This window comes from Rhinichthys klamathensis, unplaced genomic scaffold, assembly GCF_029890125.1.
Source record: "Rhinichthys klamathensis goyatoka isolate OS25496 unplaced genomic scaffold, OSU_Roscu_1.1 h1tg000747l_1, whole genome shotgun sequence".
In the NCBI taxonomy this organism is placed as follows: domain Eukaryota; kingdom Metazoa; phylum Chordata; class Actinopteri; order Cypriniformes; family Leuciscidae; genus Rhinichthys; species Rhinichthys klamathensis.
This window is the reverse complement of record NW_026607156.1, coordinates 503,039-527,356: the sequence shown is the minus strand read 5'-3', so window position 1 is coordinate 527,356 and position 24,318 is coordinate 503,039. Positions and strand designations below refer to the sequence as shown.

At 40.4% G+C, this 24,318-nt stretch overlaps 2 protein-coding genes across 2 annotated transcripts in view; one reads left to right on the top strand and one right to left on the bottom strand.

Annotated features, from left to right (window-relative positions):
* Nucleotides 1–24,318, top strand: part of syn3 (synapsin III) — a 78,090-nt gene that overhangs the window by 17,326 nt on the left and 36,446 nt on the right. The window lies entirely within an intron of this gene.
* On the bottom strand, nucleotides 492–23,550 carry LOC130077469 (metalloproteinase inhibitor 3). Its single transcript, XM_056242709.1, has 5 exons — nucleotides 23,388–23,550; nucleotides 8,629–8,711; nucleotides 5,271–5,382; nucleotides 2,907–3,028; nucleotides 492–868 (listed from the first exon to the last, which is right to left on the bottom strand). Exons 1-5 carry the CDS (start codon nucleotides 23,509–23,511, stop codon nucleotides 671–673), a joined length of 639 nt encoding a protein of 212 aa, XP_056098684.1. The 5' UTR covers nucleotides 23,512–23,550; the 3' UTR covers nucleotides 492–670.

Genomic DNA, 24,318 nt, shown 5'->3' with positions numbered 1-24,318 from the left:
CAAATTATATCTGGTGTCTGAATAATGTTTGGTTTGACTGTAGTATTTTTTTAATTAAACATTTCATTTGGACGTTTGTTTTTAAATGTAACGTTTTTTAAATGTTGCAACTTGTTTCAGAACGTTCATGTTTGAAGAATGATACAATGTTAATGTTCCCTTAACGTTTAAAAAAACTGGACGTTCGTGGAACATTATCGTTCTCATAACGTAATGGCAACGTTAGCGAAACGTTATAAACAAACGTTCTTCCAGTAACATTAACAGAACGTTCGTTCAAAGTTATCTGCTTATTAATAATGTTCTCAAAACTTTAGTGAAAAAATATTCTCTATTCATTGAGTTTGTTTTTAATTAACGTAACGTTTTTATCTGAAATGTTTGTTTTTAAATGTAACGTTTTTTTTAAACTTGTTTCAGAACGTTCAGATTCAAAAGGACCGTTCCATAATGTTTGAAGAATGATACAATTTTAACGCTTTTTTTAAACGTTTAAACGTCACGGAACATTAGCGTTAGCGAAACGTTCTTCGAACATGTTTTAGTTAGCTGGGTAATCGCTCCAGGCCTCACGTTTCATCTAATTGACGTGACCCGTTGCTGAACACACACGTGATCTGATGTGGGGCAGTTAGTTATCGGGGGTCAGGGCGGGGTCAGGGGTCAGGGTTCAGGGGTCGGTGGTGTTGATGGTCACTTTGTCGCGCGTGGTCATCCCTCGGTACCAGCTGCAATAACCCTCTTTCTGCTGAATACAGGCGTAGTGTCGGGACTGATACCCGGGGTATCCGAAGTGGGACAACATGTCGGTCCACAGGCACTCGTGTTTCGAGGTCACGAAACAGGGCAGGAAGTGGCACGGCTTAATCTGCAAACAGAGGAAAGTGTGTGTCAAGTCAAGTCAGCTTTATTTACAACACAGAGTGTTTCAAAGCAGCTTTACAGAGATTACAGGACAATAATGCAACAAAGTTTGTTTCTAGAAGAAAATAGCATGGTTCATTTTTGTTGTAAACGAAATTCGTCTAGTGACGTGCTGCCAAGATGGCGACGGCAGGCTCCGCCCACTTTGGGCTTCAGAAACACTACGCGTGACGTCACACTTATTATTATACAGTCTATGGTTGAAACTGGCGGTTATGGGAAGGGGCGGGACATTTTCCAAACACACTTGAAGCGCTCGGCCAATCACAACACACTGCTCCGGCCGACCAATCAGAGCACAGTGTGCTTTCAGAGGGAGGGGCTTCATAGAGACAGGAAGTAAACAGAGCGTTACTGACAGACTGGGAAGAGAGGAGCCGCAACAATGGAGAATATGAGGAGAATAATCAACATTCAAGCGGATAAAACGTTTTGTTTCGGTCAAAACCTGTATTATTTGAACTATAAAGTTATTTTATGGATTGGGATGTTAGACTTAGCTCTACCCACCCATGCGTTATTCATTTTATTTGTCTTTTATTGGTCTTCTATAAAACCCAGCAGCTCCTGCCTTCATTTCAGTGCTCGCGTTTGCTTTTGAAACGCGTACGAGTGAAACTAGGCGGATTGGAAGGCATCTCAGAGCTGGTGAATAACCGTTTCCAGGTGTTTCATGAATGCAGGTCATTCAGAAGCGAATGCTCTGTAACCCCCGAGAGCGTCTGCCGTCATTAAGTCTTTATGGAGACGCACTTGTTATCTGTGAACAAATATGCCTGAATTTTCTTTAACCGTCAGTCAGTGGTGTTTAAGGAAGACTGAAGCGTTTGGTTTTCCATTCCTAAGCGAACTGTATGTCTGCATCGTTAAATCAAATTGAGTAATCAGAAAGCATGTCTAATTATTTGAAATCAGACTGTCATTAAAAAAAAAAAATCACATTTTTAGGGCCATTTCATTTTCCTAAATTCTGCGTCGTCCGTTTTCATGCCATTTCTGTGAGTTCTTGTTAAATTTTAATAATCAAAAAAGTGTTTTTTAGGAATTCTGTGTTCATTATCATCATAATACCACATGATTGTGCTTTAACTCGTGCCGTCACGCGTGTTTAGCGATGCACCGATGGGCGGCGCTCGGATCCAGTGATGATCTGTGGTTCTGTGTCTCAGATCTGAGTCCAAACCGGTTTGAGTTTGGCTTCTGAACCAGCGGTTTAATCCTGGTGCCAAACATCTGGATCCTGTGTGGATCATGGGAAGGCAGCAGCTCATGGAGGTTATGTGATGGATGACATTACCCAGCATGCAATAGCCTTCATTTCCCCACCTAGGTTTACTATAGACCCGGCTGTGAGTAACACACTTCTGGTGACTTTGGTTACATGTCGTTTTAGCCAAAATAACTTGCGAGATGTATGATATTCCATCATGTAAGAAAAGCTGTTTGGTTTCATTTCTTCACGTATTTCATTTCTTTATCTAATTGATGACGAGTCTATTTTTTGGGCGATGGTTTAGACGTCACTGACAGCCCAAAGTTTGCCTTGTTTTAGCCTAGATATTTGGACGGATATTAGATAGATAGTTTTATATAATACCATGTCAGCATCTAAGGCTATTTTCATGGCAAAAATTAAAATATCATATAAATACAATAAAACCAAGCAAACAAACACAACAAGTCTTTTTAAATTAACAGATGATAAAAATCCAAACCCTTTTCAGGCATAATCTTACTAAATAAGTGAAATAACTTCATAAAAGAGCATTCTACTTGTGTTAAACCCAGGACAGTCCAATAAAAGATGTTTACCAGAGAGGGGAGTCTTACAAAACATGCATAAAGAGTCTAACTTGTGTGACCTGTACGACCTCTGGTGAATAGCACTGGATCAGATCTAGTTCTAAGAGTTATTAAAATAAACGTCTGTTTGAAATCGATGTCTATTAGACGTCTTCTAAACGCAGTGTTGTTGAACTCACCCTGCAGTTACAGCCCAGCTGATACCGGTGGTTAATGCCCTTCTTCTGGGCCAGAGACAGGCGTTCCCATCGCTCGTTGAAGTTACACAGGCCGGTGTAAACCTTCCCATCGTGAACACGACCTGCAAACACACACACATCAGCTGATGTCAGTGTAAAATATGAAGGTTTTAATTTGATTTGACCTAATGTTACAAATCCAATCCGTTCATCTTTTAATGCATGCCCCCAAACTCACTCATTGGCCAGTCAAACAGAGAGCCCCGCCCCCACACTCAGTCATTGGCCAGTCAAACAGATAGCCCCGCCCCCAAACTCACTCATTGGCCAGTCAAACAGATAGTCCCGCCCCCAAACTCACTCACTGATCAGTCAAACAGATAGTCCCGCCCCCAAACTCACTCGTTGATCAGTCAAACAGATAGTCCCGCCCCCAAACTCACTCACTGATCAGTCAAACAGATAGTCCCGCCCCCAAACTCACTCGTTGATCAGTCAAACAGATAGTCCCGCCCCCAAACTCACTCATTGATCAGTCAAACAGATAGTCCCGCCCCCAAACTCACTCATTGATCAGTCAAACAGATAGTCCCGCCCCCAAACTCACTCATTGATCAGTCAAACAGATAGTCCCGCCCCCAAACTCACTCATTGATCAGTCAAACAGATAGCCCCACCCCCAAAGTCACTCATTGATCAGTCAAACAGAGAGCCCCGCCCCCAAACTCACTCATTGATCAGTCAAACAGATAGTCCCGCCCCCAAACTCACTCATTGATCAGTCAAACAGAGAGCCCCGCCCCCAAACTCACTCATTGATCAGTGAAACAGATAGTCCCGCCCCCAAACTCACTCATTGATCAGTCAAACAGAGAGCCCCGCCCCCAAACTCACTCATTGATCAGTCAAACAGATAGTCCCGCCCCCAAACTCACTCATTGGTCAGTCAAACAGATAGTCCCGCCCCCAAACTCACTCATTGATCAGATATAGCACATTTAATACAGCCGCTACACTATAGTATTTCTGTCTGGTTTACAGTCCTAATTTTATCTTTTTTATCAGGAAACAAGACATTATGGAATTATACTCGTCTAGTAAATGCTTCTTGATTTAAGAATTTTTAGATATTTGGACTGGAAACAAGACAGAAATACTGATCAAAGTGCTTTACAGATTAAAAGATATAGCATGCATAACAACAAACAAAACAAAAGATAAGAGCAACATTGCTAAGAATAACCATGAAACAGGAGTAGCTAAACAGTATCAGACTCAAATATAAATGAGTTATTGAAGAAAAGAATCGCTATACTCCAGAAAACGGGTGTTTTAAAGCGTTTACACATGAGTGTCCCTTCAGAGATATCCTCTCTCTCTCGGCTTAGATTAAGCAGTTAGCCGGTTATATTCGACTGTTTGTGTCTTATTATCAGAACAGCTGCGCGTCACATGATAATGGTTCGCTCTTTAGATGATCTCAGGAACGCTACAGAGCCTCAGCTGGTCATAAACACACGAGTCTGATTCAGGAGACGGCAGATTTATGCCGGGAGTGTATTGGCACAGACTGATCAAGATAAAAGCAATTCAAAAGATACATTTAACCCTTGTGCATCAATTTACAAAAAGTTACACGGGTCCATACCGGACAAAAATGTTGATGCACAGACGTTGCGACAAAGTTGGGTCTCATTTTAAAGAAGACTCTTGGCAGATTATTGTTGAAGTAAAAAAAAAAAAAAAAAAGTTTAAAAAGTGAAACAGAGCTGGGTTTGGGATTTGCAGTAGTTTTTCTTTCTCAAATATTACACACACACACACACACTTCTTTTTTTTACACACATACAAACCACACTCTGACATCCATACCAACACACACACACACTTATCGCTGCATAATTTATCCAATTGTCTCTATAATATACAGAAGCAGAAAACAGGAATAAAGCGAGTATTTGCTTTATAGGCCCAAACATGGAAAAATGGCACATCTGGTAAAAAAATAGTAAAAAATGTAAATTCTGAAGTCTTGCTAACAGAATGAAAGCCTGTTAACAAAGATTGCATCATTTAATAGTTAAATGGCCATGATTAAATTTTTTATTTTTAATGGGTTTCAATGGGGACATGTTTGTCCTGAAGGTCCTGAGAGGAACTATTCTGTGTTACTACTGCAAAATAGATTTATTAAAGGAAATTGGGCTGTGAAATAGTAAAATTCCAATATAAATACACACCTGTGCCAACATGAGTGCAGTCGGCATTAACACAGGCAAAGTGATCAAGAAAACAAAACTGAAAAAGTTGCACAAGGGTTAAAAACAAGAACCCAGCGTGATGATGACGATGGCGGCGTCTCACCTGTGATCAGGTACTGGTATTTGTTGATGTCAAACTTGACTCCGCACATGCTTTCGCTGTTGTGTGTGTAGATGTACTGCACATGCTGGATCTTGTCGAAGCCTTTGTACATCTACAGATTAACACAATCGACAAAACACACACATCAGGACCCGTTTAAGTGATAAAAATTTCTCATCTACAGTGGGAATATCTGAGGAAAAAACATGCTGTCAAATATATATATATGTCTGTTTGTGTGTGTGTGTGTGTGTATGAGACAGATATAGACTAAAAAAGCATAAACTATTTTAAAAGAGCTTAGATGTGCAATAAAAGCTTTAACTAGTCTGAAAAGATCATAACCTAGTCTAAAAACTTAAACTAGTCAGTGTTTAAACTAGACTTTAAAAAAAGCAGTCTAGTTTAAAACTAGTTTAAAAGAGTCTAAAAAGAGCTTAAATGACTAACAAAAGCTTTAACTAGTCTAAATAGAGTTTAAACTAGTCTTAAAAGTGATTAAACTAGTCTGAACTGAATATAAAATAGCATAAATTACTCTAAAAAATGTAAACTAGTCAATGTTTAAAACTAGACTTAAAAAGCAGTTTAAAACTAGTTTAAAAGAGCTTAAATGACTAACTTTAACTAGTCTAAAAAGAGCTTAAACTAGTCTAAAAACTTAAACTAGTCAGTGTTTAAACTAGACTTAAAAAGCAGTCTAGTTTAAAAGAGCTTAAATGACTAACTTTAACCAGTCTAAAAAGAGCTTAAACTAGTCTTAAAAGTGATTAAACTAGTCTGAAAAGAACATATACGAGCCTAAAAAGCATAAATTAGTCTAATTAATTAATAAAATAGACTTAAAAAGCAGGTTAAAACTAGTTTAAAAGAGCTTAAATGACTAACAAAAGCTTTCACTAGTCTAAAAAAAGTGTAATGTTGTAAAACTAGTTGAAAAAAAGACAATTTGTACATTGAAATGCATTCAGGCATTCAACAGTAGTGCAATATATGCAATTTAGAGAGATCGATAGATATTTACAGTAAAGTATATAATATAAAATACAATATAAAGTAGTAAATATGCTAAAAAATATATGTTTGTATGTTTGCTTTGTGTATTAAATAAATAGTATAGTATGTGGAGTGTTTTTTGAAGCACAAAAAGCTCTTGGTAAAGGGAAAAGGTTTGTGTGGATAAACCTGGAGTGGAGCGTAGAGGAATTCCTGTCGTGATGTACGATAAGAGCTAAATCTGCTTCAGTGTGTTAGGGGTTACGGGCGATTTACTGCACACCGAGCGCCTGTTTGGACACACAGGAACAGGGAGTCTGGGAATAAACACATCTGGGATGTTTTGTCTTTGGCCTGTGTTTAGTCTAGAGCAGGAGATCCAACAGGAGCCGTGTGATCTGAGTGCAGGTCATGTGATCTATCAGCACCCGTCTGGTGTTAAAGGGATAGCTCACACAAAAGATTTAATTCTGTCAGTAGTTACGCCTAACCCTTGTGTCGCGCCTAACCCGCAAGACCTTCGCTCATCAGAACACAAATTAAGATATTAAAGATATATAAGATATTTTGCGCTAAAAGCGACGAGAATTGTTTTTTTTGGTGCACAAAAAGTAAATATCGACTGTTTTATTCAGTCATTTCTTCTATTCTCGATATTTTTTTTTTTTTTTTGCGCACAAACAGTATTGTTGTCGCTTCATTAAATTAAGGTTGAGCCACTGTAGTCACATGGACTATTTTAACGATGTCTTTCCTACATTTCTGGGCCTTCAAAGTGTTCATTAAATAGCTGACAGCGGCGACGTTTACATGCAACCAAATAATCCGCTAGTTGACGGCTCAATCTTCATGTAAACCCCCGATTGAGCTCGATCCCAGTGTCCTCTCGATCGGATTGAAAGGGTGTTATTCCTCTTCTGATCCGATCCAGAGATCATGTGAACGCTTGATCAGAGTGAAGCTGAAGGACTGCGCGCGCGCGGCGATGTAGAAATAGCGTAACGCCGTATGACGAGCTGTTCCTCCTGTTGAATAAAGTGTCGTATAAATGCTAACAACATGTTAGCAATGCTAGAAACATGCTAATTCTTGCTGACAATGTGTTTTTAAGTTATCTTAAACTTTTATTCAAGGCTTTGTCAACCCAACATCCACAGGTTTCCACAAACTTTACTCATCTAGCTATTAGCAGGTTATTATTCCCGTTTTAGTGGTGGATTAGCGCTTCTGATATTGTTTATATGACATATAAACGAGTGTCTCGTCATCCTATCCTGTGTGATGAATATAAGCAGCGGCTCATACGCTCATCGACTCCTGATTATGACCAGAAACGGATAAATATTCATTCTGCTGTTTAAAACAAATAAACAACCAGTGTAGGAGAATCATTATTATGCGCAAACAGCAGAAACTCTGTATGTTCGACAGGACTGTCACTTTATGAAAACCGATTGCACAATCGATCGACCAACCAACACAAGTTTCGAAAACGAAAATAGGGAATCGATTTTAACGGCCTTTTTGTTTTTTTACCAAAAATGTGTGTTATGTGGACAGATCAATACAGCACACAGAACATGTGGGATGCTGGAAAATAACAATGTCTTTTCTGTTTACCAAATGCTTTTTAATATTCGCTATTGCTTCAATGCAAGTGAACAAGCGCACCGTTATCTGTTGCGCAGTGACGTGTGTGTGTGTGTGTGTGTGTGTTCAAGTAAGCCAGAAATGAGCAGATTCTGCAATACGCAGTATTTAATATATCATGAGGATCACGAGTTGTGTATTTGCGATAAATCCGCGCAGTTTTGTCTTACACGAACTTCCCCAGCAAAGTGAGTAAACATAGAAACACGCCGGATTGGCTCGTGATTTGACAGTGTTTCCCGCCAAAGTTCATTTTAACACACATCTGGCGGGTCGAGGGTGTTAATGTCAATCCCTGAATGTTGCGCTCCGGTTTGTCATTGTGCTGAAACTTCACGCCAATAAATCATCAGGAATATTGCTGACTTGTGCGTCTCAAGCGCCCTCTTTACGCTCGTCCTAATGCCTGTTAGGTGTCCGTGGATTTGCCTGTATTTGGTGTTGAAAATGGAAACGTCTTTAGACATGGAAAATCGATTCAATGAACACTTATGACTCAAAAATCAAACAGGATTTTTTTCACAAAAGTGACAGCTCTAATATTCGAATATATCCCGATTTGAAGTGTGTGATGTATAAACCCACACACCGACCCGATCACATGTTCAGCGCTCAACGCAGCCGGTGGAGCCGCCCTGAGCCATCGGGTTCATTAGAAACATCTTGAGTTGTTCTGAGGATGAGCGAAGGTCTTGCGGGTTTGTGTTCTCACCTTCATCTGTTTGACGGTGTAGCGCAGGGTCCCGAACGGACGGTCGTCCAGGAGTTTCTTGCCCACCACTTTTGCCCTGATCACTGCAAAACACACACACACACACACACAGAGATCAGATGAATCCCAGAATGCATTGAGACAGGTGGTGGGGGGAACAGAAATGCATAAGAAATGTGCTTTTTTTATGGCTTAAAAAACAACTCAAGGCATTGCATCATGAATGCAGTCTTTTAGCCAGACCGTGTGTGTCTGATGAGGAAGACGAGCGGCGAGATGAAGGAGTGTCACATGATCAATATCAAGCAGTTTAGCCACTGTGACCGTACTGGCATTGGCTCATAACTACAAGAGAAATTCATAATATAATATAATATAAATTCATATAAAGTTTAAGTTTAAGCTCTTTTAAACTAGTTTTAAACAAGACTGCTTTTTAAGTTTAAACACTGACTAGTTTATGCTCTTTTTAGACTAAAAGCTTTTATTATTAATTTAAGCTCTTTTAAAATCGTTTATGCTTTTTTGGTCTATCACACACACACACACACACACACACACACATATATATATATATATATGACAGCAGGTTTTTTCCTCAGATATTCCCACTGTAAATGTGTGTGTCACAGATTTCCTGTTCAGAAAGTGTGTGAAGTGTGTGTGTGTGTCTGAGAGAGAGTGTGTGTATGTGTGTGTCTCTGTCTCTGTGTGTGTGTGTGTGTGTGTGTGTGTCTGTGTGAGAGAGAGTGTGTGTGTGTGTGTGTGTGTCTCTGTCTGTGTGTGTGTGTGTGTGTGTGTGTGTGTGTGTGTGTGTGTGTGTGTGTGTGTGTGTGTGTGTGTGTGTGAGAGTGTGTGTGTCTCTGTCTGTGTGTGTGTGTGTGTCTCTGTGTGTCTCTGTGTGTGTGTGTCTGTCTGTGAGAGTGTGTGTGTGTGTGAGAGAGTGAGTGTGTCTCTGTGTGTGTGTGTGTGTGTGTGTGTCTGTGAGTGTGTGTGTGTGTGTGTCTGTGTGTGAGGAACTAGACTGCTTCCTCAGAGACCGCAGAACGAGGCCATGTCAATACATGCGTCCTCTTCCCATAATCCCCTGCAAACACACTCGAGTCTCCCCGTCTGTAACCTGACACGCGTGTGTGTGTGTCCCGTCGCCCGTCACGCATGACACACTCGCGTGACGTGTGACGCCTCGTCTACTGTGTCCAGGTCCGACAGAGCCTGACGCTGGAATGCTTGTTATCTTCCACTGCAGGAATTTCCTTCCCAGAATTCTCTGAGGCTCACATTCCTCAGACCGGTGAAAAACCCCAGAGGAAAAGTTCATTCCCCCGTCGTCGTCAGCGAACGCGCCGGCAAAGAGCTTTCCCATAACCGCACCAAAACTCTGGAACGGTTTACCGATTCATATTAGAACTGCATATTCTTTCATTCAAATTAAAAACGCATCTCTTTTCTGTAGCCTATAACCTATTTTTATTCATTGGTTTTTGGTTTTAGAGCATTGTACAGCACATTGTGCTTTATAAAATAAATTGAGATTGACCGTTCTGCCAAAGTTATGAACAAACGTTCTTCCAGGAACATTAACAGAACGTTCGATCAACATTATCTGGTTTTTAAATTTCAATATAATACATTAAGTTGTGTCTATAGATTTTATTTAATGGACCTGAATATGAACTTTTTTATTGACTAATGTTAAATATTTTAAGAAATTAATGTATTATCTAATGGGACCGAAACGTTACGTCACCTTGGTCACCTTTGGCCTTTCTTAGTGGTCGACACTTAATTTAATATTCAACAATATTATATATAATAATATCTCCTGCATTGACAGCATTTTATGAGAACTGAACTGAGCTGGACGATGACATCACGGTTTTCTCCAGAGCGGCTATATATATATAAATTAATAACTTTTTACAACAAAAATGAACCATCACTGAACTGACTTATAACGCGATTATCTTTCTAGAAACAAACTTTGTTGCATTATTATTATTATCTCTGTAAAGCTGCTTTGAAACACTCTGTATTGTAAACAGCGCTGTATAAATAAAGCTGACTCGACTTGAAGAGGTCTGACCTCTCGCCAGAGTTCAGAGGTCACGCCGTGTGAAGTTCAGAGCCGCGCTCTGATTGGCTGTGAGCCGCTGTGCCGGTTTTCTGGAACTCTCTCGTGACCCGAATGTTTATGTAACCCAATTCCTGTGAAGTCCACCTGTCCGCCCCTCGGCCTGGCCCTCGGCTCGATCCTCACGGCTATATTTAAGAGCGTCTCCATAAGCCTCTGAATCATACATGAAAGCCCAGAGCCGGCGCCCGCTGTGAGTTATGCATATTCATGAGCCGCACACAAATCTGACTTACATTTGGGAAAGTAGGTGGCCGTTCGCTCAGAGAGGTAAATGGGTTAACGCAGGGAAACTCTTGATTCGTGACAAAACTAGTGATCCTTATACTTAGTCAACAATCCCGTTTTTATGTGACTAAAAGACTCAATTTTACACTATTTTAGTAGAGATGCACGTTTTATCGACCGATAACGACCGATAACGACCGGTATCGACCGATATATGTTAATTTTTAATGTTATCGTTATCGGCTTAATAAAAAAAGATGTAGCCGATATATTAAAGCCGATAAATAATGTATTTCTAGGGATGCACCGATATGAAAATTTTACCGATACCGATAATTTTTTAGGTTTGAAAGCTGATAACCGATATATTGACCGAAAAATCTAATTTTTATATCATTTTTGAGAGCCTGATTACAAGAACAAAGGTCTCACCATTAAAATCCACGTCCCAAACACACAATTATAATGATGATCTCGTTATAATGTCCTGTAGCCGATATGACAGGCTGAACCGTATTTTCCTTTTTTGAAGTGATTCCAATCATATTTCCAGCACTTCAAAGACATAATGGTGAACGCATCTGAAGTGTCTTCAGTTGTTTTATTGCGCATCGAGTGATTTATTCAGTAAATGTGTTTCCATCGTAGTTTATGCACAAAAAACATATCAACCTCAATTGAGTGCATACGTTTGAGTGTGTTTATGCAATATCCCAAGAACATTTTTTTGTTAACAATATAACTAGTTGAAACTCGAAAAACTTGAATATCGTGCAAAAGTTCATTTATTTCAGTAATTCAACTTAAAAGGTGAAACTAATATTTAGACTCATTACATGCAAAGTGAGATATTTCAAGCCTTTATTTGTTATAATTTTGGCTTACAGCTTCAAAATTCTAATTCAAAATTAGAATATTGTGAAAAGGTTTTCATAAGCTGTCAAAGTGAGGCTTGAAATATCTCACTTTGCATGTAATGAGTCTATATAATATTTTAGTTTCACCTTTTAAGTTGAATTACTGAAATAAATTAACGATATTTTGCACGATATTCAAATTTTTCGAGTTTCACCTGTATAAATCACACGGTAGATCTTGCCAATAGGTCATGCGTTCGATTAACAGGGAAAACAAGAACTGATCAAATGCGAACGCAGTGCAAGTGCCTTGATATAAGCATTGATAAATGATTTTGCACTCATGCATGAGTGTGTGTGATGTTTAACCAGAGCATCTCACCCCATCGCCACGTCAGATGGGAACCAGACCTCCGTTGGCGGGGTATTAAACTCCAGGGGCCAAAGTGTAGGGCAAAACACTAATCTGGAGCTTGAAAGGCCTTCAGAGTGAATAGAGCGTTTCAATTGCCTTCAAAAGCCCTGCCAACCGAGGCTACATGCGAGATCGGCACTGCTAACTCATTCTGGAGGCCGTTTGGCAGAAACCGCTATAATGGCGCGGGAACGGCGTGTTTAATGCGTGTCGATGAGGAATGTGGCGCTCTTGGTGTTTCACAGTTTGTGCATGTGCTGTTTTTCTGTGCCTGTGATTTGATGATTTAAGGAGCACATTTGTGATTCATCTCCCGTGCGTTGATTGCAGAGCGCGAGGCACTTAAACACGCGAGACGTAAATCATCCATCCGGCCGGCGCTTTGAAGTCAAGTGAGGGAACGAGACGGATAAACGGCCTCTTACAGCACAAAGCTGCAGTAGTTGAGCACAGTGATGCAACGAACGTGCGCAACACAGAATATTCAGATTTAGTTAGTTAGTTAGAAATAAATAACTCCGGAAAGATGCATTCTGATAAATATATACACTATATTGCATATGAATGATATTTTTACTGATTTAACATACAAAAATTTGGTGTAGAAAATGTTTCATAAGTAAATCTCACAAATTACAGCAAGTAACACATTGGATTCAAACATGAGATTTAGTTTTTTCTTGTAAAAAACTGTTTTATTTACAGCTTTGAAAAATGCAATATTTTTACATTTGTACATTTGAATTAATCTGACATTTTAATTACAGCCACCGTTTTAATGTTCATATTATATATTCGGTTTCGGTTTTCCAAACGCTAATATCATTAAAAACGCCATTATGTGCAGTTTAAATGTTTGGATACAACCTGATTATTACAGAAATGTTATTTTTGAAACAAAATTATATATTTTTTAAAGTTTAAAAACGTCCTAATGTGCAATTTAAACGTTTGGATACAACTCAGTTTGTTGATTATTAAAAACATAATTTGATTATTGCAGAAATGTTTCATTCACTGATTTCGGTGCATTAATTGCGCAGTTTCTCGCCTCGTGTAGATTTAAAGCGCATGCTCCATTATTCTCTACAGCTCTTTGCTACCCAGAAGCCTTTGCTGCATCTGATGCCTCTGGAAATATGTTACACATGGCAGCGGAGAGCAAAGCCTCCTGCGTTCTGTAGTTCTGGAGGAAATCTGTGCGCCTGGCGTCCCGCCACCGATTCAGACACGCTCACAATAGCCACAGTCTCTGCCTTTCATACAGCATGAACACCAGCACAAAGCCAAAGTCACATTTTATGGGACATCTCAATATCTAGTTTATCCACAAACACATCATCAGTATGCAAGTCATACGTGGCCTCTTAACCAGACAGTCCGGCTCCCATTTCATCCGAGCGGGACCTTAAAACCCGTTAAACGTAGCAGGACACGCTAACGTCAACAGGAAACGCTGGTAAAATAAGCCGATTATATTCTATTTGAAAGGTGATTGATAACTGAGGGAAGATGAAAAGGAAGTTATTACATTTTGACCAGAAAAGTCCATTGCAATGTGTCCAAATCTGAGAAAAATCAATACTTCTAAACAGTTACCTAGTTTTTAATAGTGTAAAATTGTATCTTGTATCCTGAAATAGATTCATTTTATTGTTATGGGATGATTAAAGGCCCATTCGCACCAATGAACGCTAACTATATACGTTTTATTAAAAACTATATATGTGTTTTATTAAAAACTATATACTATGACAGTAAAAACACTGACAGCCAATCGGAATGAACGCCAAAAACACTGACAGCCAATCGGAATGAACGCCAAAAACACTGACAGCCAATCGGAATGAACCCCAAAAACACTGACAGCCAATCGGAATGAACGCTAAAAACACTGACAGTCAATCGGAATGAACGCCAAAAACACTGACAGCCAATCGGAATGAACGCCAAAAACACTGACAGCCAATCGGAATGAACGCTAAAAACACTGACAGCCAATCGGAATGAACGCCAAAAACACTGACAGCCAATCGGAATGAACGCTAAAAACACTGACAGCCAATCGGAATGAACGCTAAAAACACTGACAGCCAATCGGAATGAACGCCAAAAACACTGACAGCCAATCGGAATGAACGCTAAAAACACTGACAGCCAATCGGAATGAACGCCAAAAACACTGACAGCCAATCGGAATGAACGCTAAAAACACTGACAGCCAATCGGAATGAACGCTAAAAACACTGACAGCCAATCGGAATGAACGCTAAAAACACTGACAGCCAATCGGAATGAACGCTAAAAACACTGACAGCCAATCGGAATGAACGCCAAAAACACTGACATCCAATCGGAATGAACGCTAAAAACACTGACAGCCAATCGGAATGAACGCCAAAAACACTGACAGCCAATCGGAATGAACGCTAAAAACACTGACAGCCAATCGGAATGAACGCCGAAAACACTGACAGCCAATCGGAATGAACGCCAAAAACACTGACAATCAATCGGAATGAACGCTAAAAACACTGACAGCCAATCGGAATGAACGCCGAAAACACTGACAGCCAATCGGAATGAACGCTAAAAACACTGACAGCCAATCGGAATGAACGCTAAAAACACTGACAGCCAATCGGAATGAACGCCAAAAACACTGACAGCCAATCGGAATGAACGCTAAAAACACTGACAGCCAATCGGAATGAACTCCAAAAACACTGACAGCCAATCGGAATGAACGCTAAAAACACTGACAGCCAATCGGAATGAACGCCAAAAACACTGACAGCCAATCGGAATGAACGCCAAAAACACTGACAGCCAATCGGAATGAACGCCAAAAACACTGACAGCCAATCGGAATGAACGCTAAAAACACTGACAGCCAATCGGAATGAACGCCAAAAACACTGACAGCCAATCGGAATGAACGCTAAAAACACTGACAGCCAATCGGAATGAACGCCAAAAACACTGACAGCCAATCGGAATGAACGCCAAAAACACTGACAGCCAATCGGAATGAACGCCAAAAACACTGACAGCCAATCGTAATGAACGCCAAAAACACTGACAGCAAATCGTAATGAACGCCAAAAACACTGACAGCCAATCGGAATGAACGCCAAAAACACTGACAGCCAATCGGAATGAACGCTAAAAACACTCACAGCCAATCGGAATGAACGCCAAAAACACTGACAGCCAATCGGAATGAACGCTAAAAACACTGACAGCCAATCGGAATGAACTGACAGCCAATCGGAATGAACGCTAAAAACACTGACAGCCAATCGGAATGAACGCTAAAAACACTGACAGCCAATCGGAATGAACGCCAAAAACACTGACAGCCAATCGGAATGAACGCCAAAAACACTGACAGCCAATCGGAATGAACGCTAAAAACACTGACAGCCAATCGGAATGAACGCTAAAAACACTGACAGCCAATTGGAATGAACTGACAGCCAATCGGAATGAACGCTAAAAACACTGACAGCCAATCGGAATGAACGCTAAAAACACTGACAGCCAATCGGAATGAACTGACAGCCAATCGGAATGAACGCTAAAAACACTGACAGCCAATCGGAACGAACGCTAAAAACACTGACAGCCAATCGGAATGAACGCCAAAAACACTGACAGCCAATCGGAATGAACGCTAAAAACACTGACAGCCAATCGGAATGAACGCTAAAAACACTGACAGCCAATCGGAATGAACGCTAAAAACACTGACAGCCAATCGGAATGAACGCCAAAAACACTGACAGCCAATCGGAATGAACGCTAAAAACACTGACAGCCAATCGGAATGAACGCCAAAAACACTGACAGCCAATCGGAATGAACGCTAAAAACACTGACAGCCAATCGGAATGAACGCTAAAAACACTGACAGCCAATCGGAATGAACGCCAAAAACACTGACAGCCAATCGGAATGAACGCCGAAAACACTGACAGCCAATCGGAATGAACGCTAAAAACACTGACAGCCAATCGGAATGAACGCCAAAAACACTGACAGCCAATCGGAATGAACGCTAAAAACACTGACAGCCAATCGGAATGAACGCTAAAAACACTGACAGCCAATCGGAATGAACGCTAAAAACACTGACAGCCAATCGGAATGAACGCTAAAAACACTGACAGCCAATCGGAATGAACCCCAAAAACACTGACAGCCAATCGGAATGAACCCCAAAAACACTGACAGCCAATCGGAATGAACGCTAAAAACACTGACAGCCAATCGGAATGAACGCCAAAAACACTGACAGCCAATCGGAATGAACGCTAAAAACACTGACAGCCAATCGGAATGAACGCTAAAAACACTGACAGCCAATCGGAATGAACGCTAAAAACACTGACAGCCAATCGGAATGAACGCTAAAAACACTGACAGCCAATCGGAATGAACGCTAAAAACACTGACAGCCAATCGGAATGAACCCCAAAAACACTGACAGCCAATCGGAATGAACGCTAAAAACACTGACAGCCAATCGGAATGAACGCCAAAAACACTGACAGCCAATCGGAATGAACGCCAAAAACACTGACAGCCAATCGGAATGAACGCTAAAAACACTGACAGCCAATCGGAATGAACGCTAAAAACACTGACAGCCAATCGGAATGAACGCCGAAAACACTGACAGCCAATCGGAATGAACGCTAAAAACACTGACAGCCAATCGGAATGAACGCCGAAAACACTGACAGCCAATCGGAATGAACGCTAAAAACACTGACAGCCAATCGGAATGAACGCTAAAAACACTGACAGCCAATCGGAATGAACGCTAAAAACACTGACAGCCAATCGGAATGAAAGCTAAAAACACTGACAGCCAATCGGAATGAACGCCAAAAACACTGACAGCCAATCGGAATGAACGCTAAAAACAATGACAGCCAATCGGAATGAACGCCGAAAACACTGACAGCCAATCGGAATGAACGCCAAAAACACTGACAATCAATCGGAATGAACGCTAAAAACACTGACAGCCAATCGGAATGAACGCCGAAAACACTGACAGCCAATCGGAATGAACGCCGAAAACACTGACAGCCAATCGGAATGAACGCTAAAAACACTGACAGCCAATCGGAATGAACGCTAAAAACACTGACAGCCAATCGGAATGAACGCTAAAAACACTGACAGCCAATCGGAATGAACGCCAAAAACACTGACAGCCAATCGGAATGAACGCCAAAAACACTGACAGCCAATCGGAATGAACGCCAAAAACACTGACAGCCAATCGGAATGAACGCTAAAAACACTGACAGCCAATCGGAATGAACTGACAGCCAATCGGAATGAACGCTAAAAACACTGACAGCCAATCGGAATGAACGCTAAAAACACTGACAGCCAATCGGAATGAACGCCAAAAACACTGACAGCCAATCGGAATGAACGCTAAAAACACTGACAGCCAATCGGAATGAACGCCAAAAACACTGACAGCCAATCGGAATGAACGCCGAAAACACTGACAGCCAATCGGAATGAACGCTAAAAACACTGACAGCCAATCGGAATGAACGCTAAAAACACTGACAGCCAATCGGAATGAACGCCAAAAACACTGACAGCCAATCGGAATGAACGCCGAAAACACTGACAGCCAATCGGAATGAACGCTAAAAACACTGACAGCCAATCGGAATGAACGCTAAAAACACTGACAGCCAATCGGAATGAACGCTAAAAACACTGACAGCCAATCGGAATGAACGCTAAAAACACTGACAGCCAATCGGAATGAACGCCAAAAACACTGACATCCAATCGGAATGAACGCTAAAAACACTGACAGCCAATCGGAATGAACGCCAAAAACACTGACAGCCAATCGGAATGAACGCTAAAAACAATGACAGCCAATCGGAATGAACGCCGAAAACACTGACAGCCAATCGGAATGAACGCCAAAAACACTGACAGCCAATCGGAATGAACGCTAAAAACACTGACAGCCAATCGGAATGAACGCCGAAAACACTGACAGCCAATCGGAATGAACGCCGAAAACACTGACAGCCAATCGGAATGAACGCTAAAAACACTGACAGCCAATCGGAATGAACGCTAAAAACACTGACAGCCAATCGGAATGAATGCTAAAAACACTGACAGCCAATCGGAATGAACGCCAAAAACACTGACAGCCAATCGGAATGAACGCCAAAAACACTGACAGCCAATCGGAATGAACGCCAAAAACACTGACAGCCAATCGGAATGAACGCTAAAAACACTGACAGCCAATCGGAATGAACTGACAGCCAATCGGAATGAACGCTAAAAACACTGACAGCCAATCGGAATGAACGCTAAAAACACTGACAGCCAATCGGAATGAACGCTAAAAACACTGACAGCCAATTGGAATGAACGCTAAAAACACTGACAGCCAATCGGAATGAACGCTAAAAACACTGACAGCCAATCGGAATGAACGCTAAAAACACTGACAGCCAATCGGAATGAACGCTAAAAAGACTGACAGCCAATCGGAATGAACGCCAAAAACACTGACAGCCAATCGGAATGAACGCCAAAAACACTGACAGCCAATCGGAATGAACGCTAAAAACACTGACAGCCAATCGGAATGAACGCTAAAAACACTGACAGCCAATCGGAATGAACGCTAAAAACACTGACAGCCAATCGGAATGAACGCTAAAAACACTGACAGCCAATCGGAATGAACGCCAAAAACACTGACAGCCAATCGGAATGAACGCCAAAAACACTGACAGCCAATTGGAATGAACGCTAAAAACACTGACAGCCAATCGGAATGAACGCTAAAAACACTGACAGCCAATCGGAATGAACGCTAAAAACACTGACAGCCAATCGGAATGAACGCTAAAAACACTGACAGCCAATCGGAATGAACGCTAAAAACACTGACAGCCAATCGGAATGAACGCTAAAAACACTGACAGCCAATCGAATGAACGCCAAAAACACTAACAGCCAATCGGAATGAACGCTAAAAACACTGACAGCCAATCGGAATGAACGCTAAAAACACTAACAGCCAATCGTAATGAACGCCAAAAACACTGACAGCCAATCGGAATGAACTGACAGCCAATCGGAATGAACGCCAAAAACACTAACAGCCAATCGGAATGAACGCTAAAAACACTAACAGCCAATCGGAATGAACGCTAAAAACACTAACAGCCAATCGTAATGAACGCCAAAAACACTGACAGCCAATCGGAATGAACTGACAGCCAATCGGAATGAACGCCAAAAACACTGACAGCCAATCGGAATGAACTGACAGCCAATCGGAATGAACGCCAAAAACACTAACAGCCAATCGGAATGAACGCCAAAAACACTGACAGCCAATCGGAATGAACTGACAGCCAATCGGAATGAACGCCAAAAACACTGACAGCCAATCGGAATGAACGCTAAAAACACTGACAGCCAATCGGAATGAACGCTAAAAACACTGACAGCCAATCGGAATGAACGCCAAAAACACTGACAGCCAATCGGAATGAACGCTAAAAACACTGACAGCCAATCGGAATGAACGCTAAAAACACTGACAGCCAATCGGAATGAACGCCAAAAACACTGACAGCCAATCGGAATGAACGCCAAAAACACTAACAGCCAATCGGAATGAACGCTAAAAACACTAGCTGTGTCCCAATGTGAAGGCTGCGTCCTCCGAAGGCCGTATTCGAAGGCCGATTGCGTCACAGCGGCGTGACGAAGGCTACCCTGATTCAAAAGCGACGCCAAATGCACCCTTCGTTTCCCCGTGAAAGGAAGGATACATAAATGGACACTTAGCGGCCTATCCTACCCTGATCCTACCCCATAATTCATTGCGCGCCGGTGACGACAGCATTTTTGGTGCAGGATTTGGTGTGTAGCCTACAGTTCAAATTCAAATGTTGGTGTTTAACTATGCCTTTTAAAACCGTTCATTTTTCGTTTTTCAATTACGGGTTAAAAAAATTAAAAACGAATGGATGCAAATTTACACAGACTATTAAACTAAAGATAGTTTAGTGATAGTCTTTTAGATTAAAGTCTTTGATTTTACTAGTATTTTGATTGACTATCAAACCTTTCTACAAATACATTATTTTAAATATTTAATAATATAAGGTAGCCTACTTTTGCGTCCATTTGTTTTTCTTTTTTTTAACCCGTAATTGAAAAACTAAAAATGAAAGGTTGTTGTATTTTTAAAAGCCAAAGTTGAACACCAAAATTTGAACTGTAGTAGGCTACACAAATGCTGCACAAAAAAAAGAACAAAAAAAAAAAAGACTTTTTGCCCCTTTATTAAACATTTAAAATATTCACAAATTATGGGACAAATGTCGATTTTACTGGTTTTCTAAAGCCAGATTAGAACCTGGAAATTATATTTTTCACGCAATGCTGAATGAGAAGAGCCATGTCTCTGGAACCATGATTTATAGGCTAATGAAAATAAATGTGTCTGAATAAATAACGAGGCATTTTAATTGTTCGTTTAAAAGTGAACATTTCAAGCTTTAGGCAAGGTATATTTTGTTTCAGTTCAGTTATGAGACGCGCTCCAGTTCACGGAGATCATGAAAGCGCGACTGATTGTTTTATTTTATTTTACAAAAGCACAACGTTTTCTTGTTATGTGAGACAAATAAAAGTAGTTGCGAATGATGTATTATTCTTTTCTGTATGACCAGAAATTATAGAGTATTTTTTAAGTTGTTTCCACTGTTGATGTGAAAATCAAATCAAATCAGGTTTATTTATATAGCACAGTTCATCCATCAAAGCAATTCAATGCGCTTTACAATGAAAAATAATTAAACATCATAATAAAAATACAAGATACAATACAAAATGCAAAATGCAAGTGTTCGCGGCCGCGCCTCCGTGCCATGCAGTGCGCGCTCACACTCCCACACACATTTGCGTCAAAATCTTGTGTTTATTTGTGATAATCTTAGCCCTGTATTATGACTGACATTTGACGAATTTCTTTGTTCCTTTTTTGGATAAAACCGCCTTCTAAATATGTAGCCTAAATGTAGGCTAATAATAATAATAATATTATTATCATTTGCGTTGAGTTCACTGAAGACAGTAATAACCATAAAATAATTTATGAATGTTTTATTTTTATATAACCTAACCTTGTGTTTGTGTTATATTCCTTTTTTATATGTGAAGTTTTTTTTTTTGCTTATTCTATTATACTGAGCTTTTTCCTCCTAAAAAATTGTGACAAAAATTGACAAAAGTGGCCTAAATGTCGTTTAGAAAATTCATGTATTTAACATCCTCAGTAAAATATAAAACATAAAAATGACAATAGCCAATTCTGGCTCCATAGCTGTTTACTCAATTATAACAAATGAATGATCAGGACGGCAGCTCCATCTCGCACTGTTGCTTGGCACCATGGAGCGGTAATCGGGAACACCTGGATGCGCAGTTAGGAAATCCTATGAAGGCTACAAGGTGCGTCCTTCGAAGGACGAATAGGCTGCATCCTTCGAAGTCCGTGGCCTTCGGAGGATGCAGCCTTCACATTGGGACACAGCTTTCGACAGCCAATCGGAATGAACGCTAAAAACACTGACAGCCAATCGGAATGAACGCTAAAAACACTGACAGCCAATCGGAATGAACGCTAAAAACACTGACAGCCAATCGGAATGAACGCTAAAAACACTGACAGCCAATCGGAATGAACGCTAAAAACACTGACAGCCAATCGGAATGAACTGACAGCCAATCGGAATGAACGCTAAAAACACTGAGTGTGAGCATTTAAAGTGACAGACGACAAAACTGCAGCGCTTATAATAAACAGAACTATATCGTCCGCTGTTGTGAGGCTAACATAATTATCGTTATTGTTAGTATTATAGTTTTCGTTATTGGTGTGAACGAGCCTTAACTCTTAGAGAATAGCAGAGTAACACCACAACTATAACGATAACATCACAGAGGAACGATATGGCTGGAATCACTTTCAGAACGATTTTTTCCAGGTGAGGAACGATAAAAATTCTGAAAGCCAATCAGAATGAACAATAGAAACACTGACGGCCAATCAGAACCCATCTTGCTTTAAAGAGTGCGAGGATTTAAAGAGACAGACATCTTATAATAAACAGAACGATAACGCTAATATAGTTATTATAGTTTTCGTTAATGGTGTGAATTGATTTAAATTATTTTATTCGTTAAAGTCTTTTTAAATCAGAGAAGCCCTGATCTCAGGGTTAATGGTTTCTGCTAGTTTCTATCATTTGTGCTGCAGTGATTGAGATGTATTACTGCAGTGAACTAGACCTCATCATCTTCATTAAACCCTTCCCGAAACATCACAGATATTCCAACATATTAAATCACATATTATATTCCATGGAAATCACTTCAGATGGACCAAATCTCAGATCCTGACGATCCAGGCGCACAGATGAGCCCAGAATATGAAGTTTTGAGCTCCCTCTCGTTGTAAAGAAAGCTTAATATACATATATAGTGAGCTTCATTCATATTCCGCTTGTTGTTGATAGTTTGCATAATCAGACACGCGCAATTAAGCAGTTTGCGTTCATATTGCGCGCTCATGTGTTCGCCAGTATATAGTTTAAACATCACTGTATTGTTCCATTACGGCACGTTAAACGTTTTAGAAACTCCAAACATCCAAGTAATAGTATATTTTAGGATCACTTATTTATCAAATACGAGGGATAAGTGTGAAAAACAACATCTCGAGTTGCGTTCGCGTTTGTTGCCATGGATACCGCAAAAACTTTCCGCTTCTCGTGTTTGCGTGTAAACGCGCAATGACGCACTTGAGTTTAAACGATATGAGATCCGTTTTTTATCTTATGATGGAGAGGCGTTATAACACAACGCTCCAGGAGAACGGACGCGCGCGGGTGAAGAACATCTGCGCGCGCTGATGTTGAGTAAATATGCGCTGACTGTTACATAATATGCATCTCACAGTGCTGTATTATGAATAACTCGCTGCTCACACACACACACACACACACACACACACACACACACTCTCTCTTACCGATGTCGGAGTTGCAGTACGCGTCCTGTGGATGAGACATCGCGCATGAACACGCGTCCGACGCCTGGTTCATCAGACACACGAGAGAGAACAGGAGGAACACGAGCACTACACAAGGCTTCATGCTGAAGATTAATAATCACACTTTCTGTCAGCGCCCTTCCAGGCGCGAGGTACATATAGTGCGCGCGCGGTGACGTCACGCGCGAGCACTGCAGCCGCCGACCAATCACAGCGCGCGCCATTAACATTACAGGCGCATGACGTAATGGAAGTGACTTCATAAAGATTCTCTGTTTTTTTCCTCCTCGCCCGTGTTGTGGGCTCTCCTACCGCGGACACGCGCCTCCACTGAGAGAGAGAGAGCATGAGGAACATGTTACGAGACTGTGGCTTTCTCAAAAACCTCAGTGACTCACTTGTGTTGAGATCTGCAATACCTGTTTGTCTGAACACTCCTCCACTTTCTTTATTATTCTACTGTATGGAACATATGAATAATAAAGTCAATGAAACTGTGGAATCACACAAATAACATTAGTTAACTATATTAGTTAGCATGCATTTATTAATGTTGAACAATATGAACAGATTAACTAAAATTAATAAAAACGTTAACAAATACATAACCAAAATCAAATTAATTTAGTTGGAAACACTTTCCATTTGTTAACACTATTTTACATGCATTTATTGGTGTTAATTATAAACCTGAACTATAATTATGAACAGTTAACATTAAGAAACGTTATTAAATACTGTGATATTAATAATAAACTTTATTTTCTATAGCGCCTTTAAAAGTGACATCTTCACAAAAATAAAAATAAATAAAAGGCTCAATCTCTTCCATCTCAGATAGGGGTGGACCAGTACTACTTTATTTGATTTTTTATTCTAAACTGTTTTAATTATTCTTATTTGTTTTGAT

What these genes read in the sequence shown, in the direction of transcription:
- LOC130077469 (XM_056242709.1), bottom strand. Translation starts at nt 23,511, where the DNA reads ATGAAGCCTTGTGTAGTGCTCGTGTTCCTCCTGTTCTCTCTCGTGTGT. An exon ending in ATACCAGTACCTGATCACAG is followed by an intron (nt 3,029 to 5,270) that starts GTGAGACGCCGC and finishes GTGTGTTTGCAG; the next exon opens with GTCGTGTTCACGATGGGAAG. An exon ending in AGCTGGGCTGTAACTGCAGG is followed by an intron (nt 869 to 2,906) that starts GTGAGTTCAACA and finishes CTCTGTTTGCAG; the next exon opens with ATTAAGCCGTGCCACTTCCT.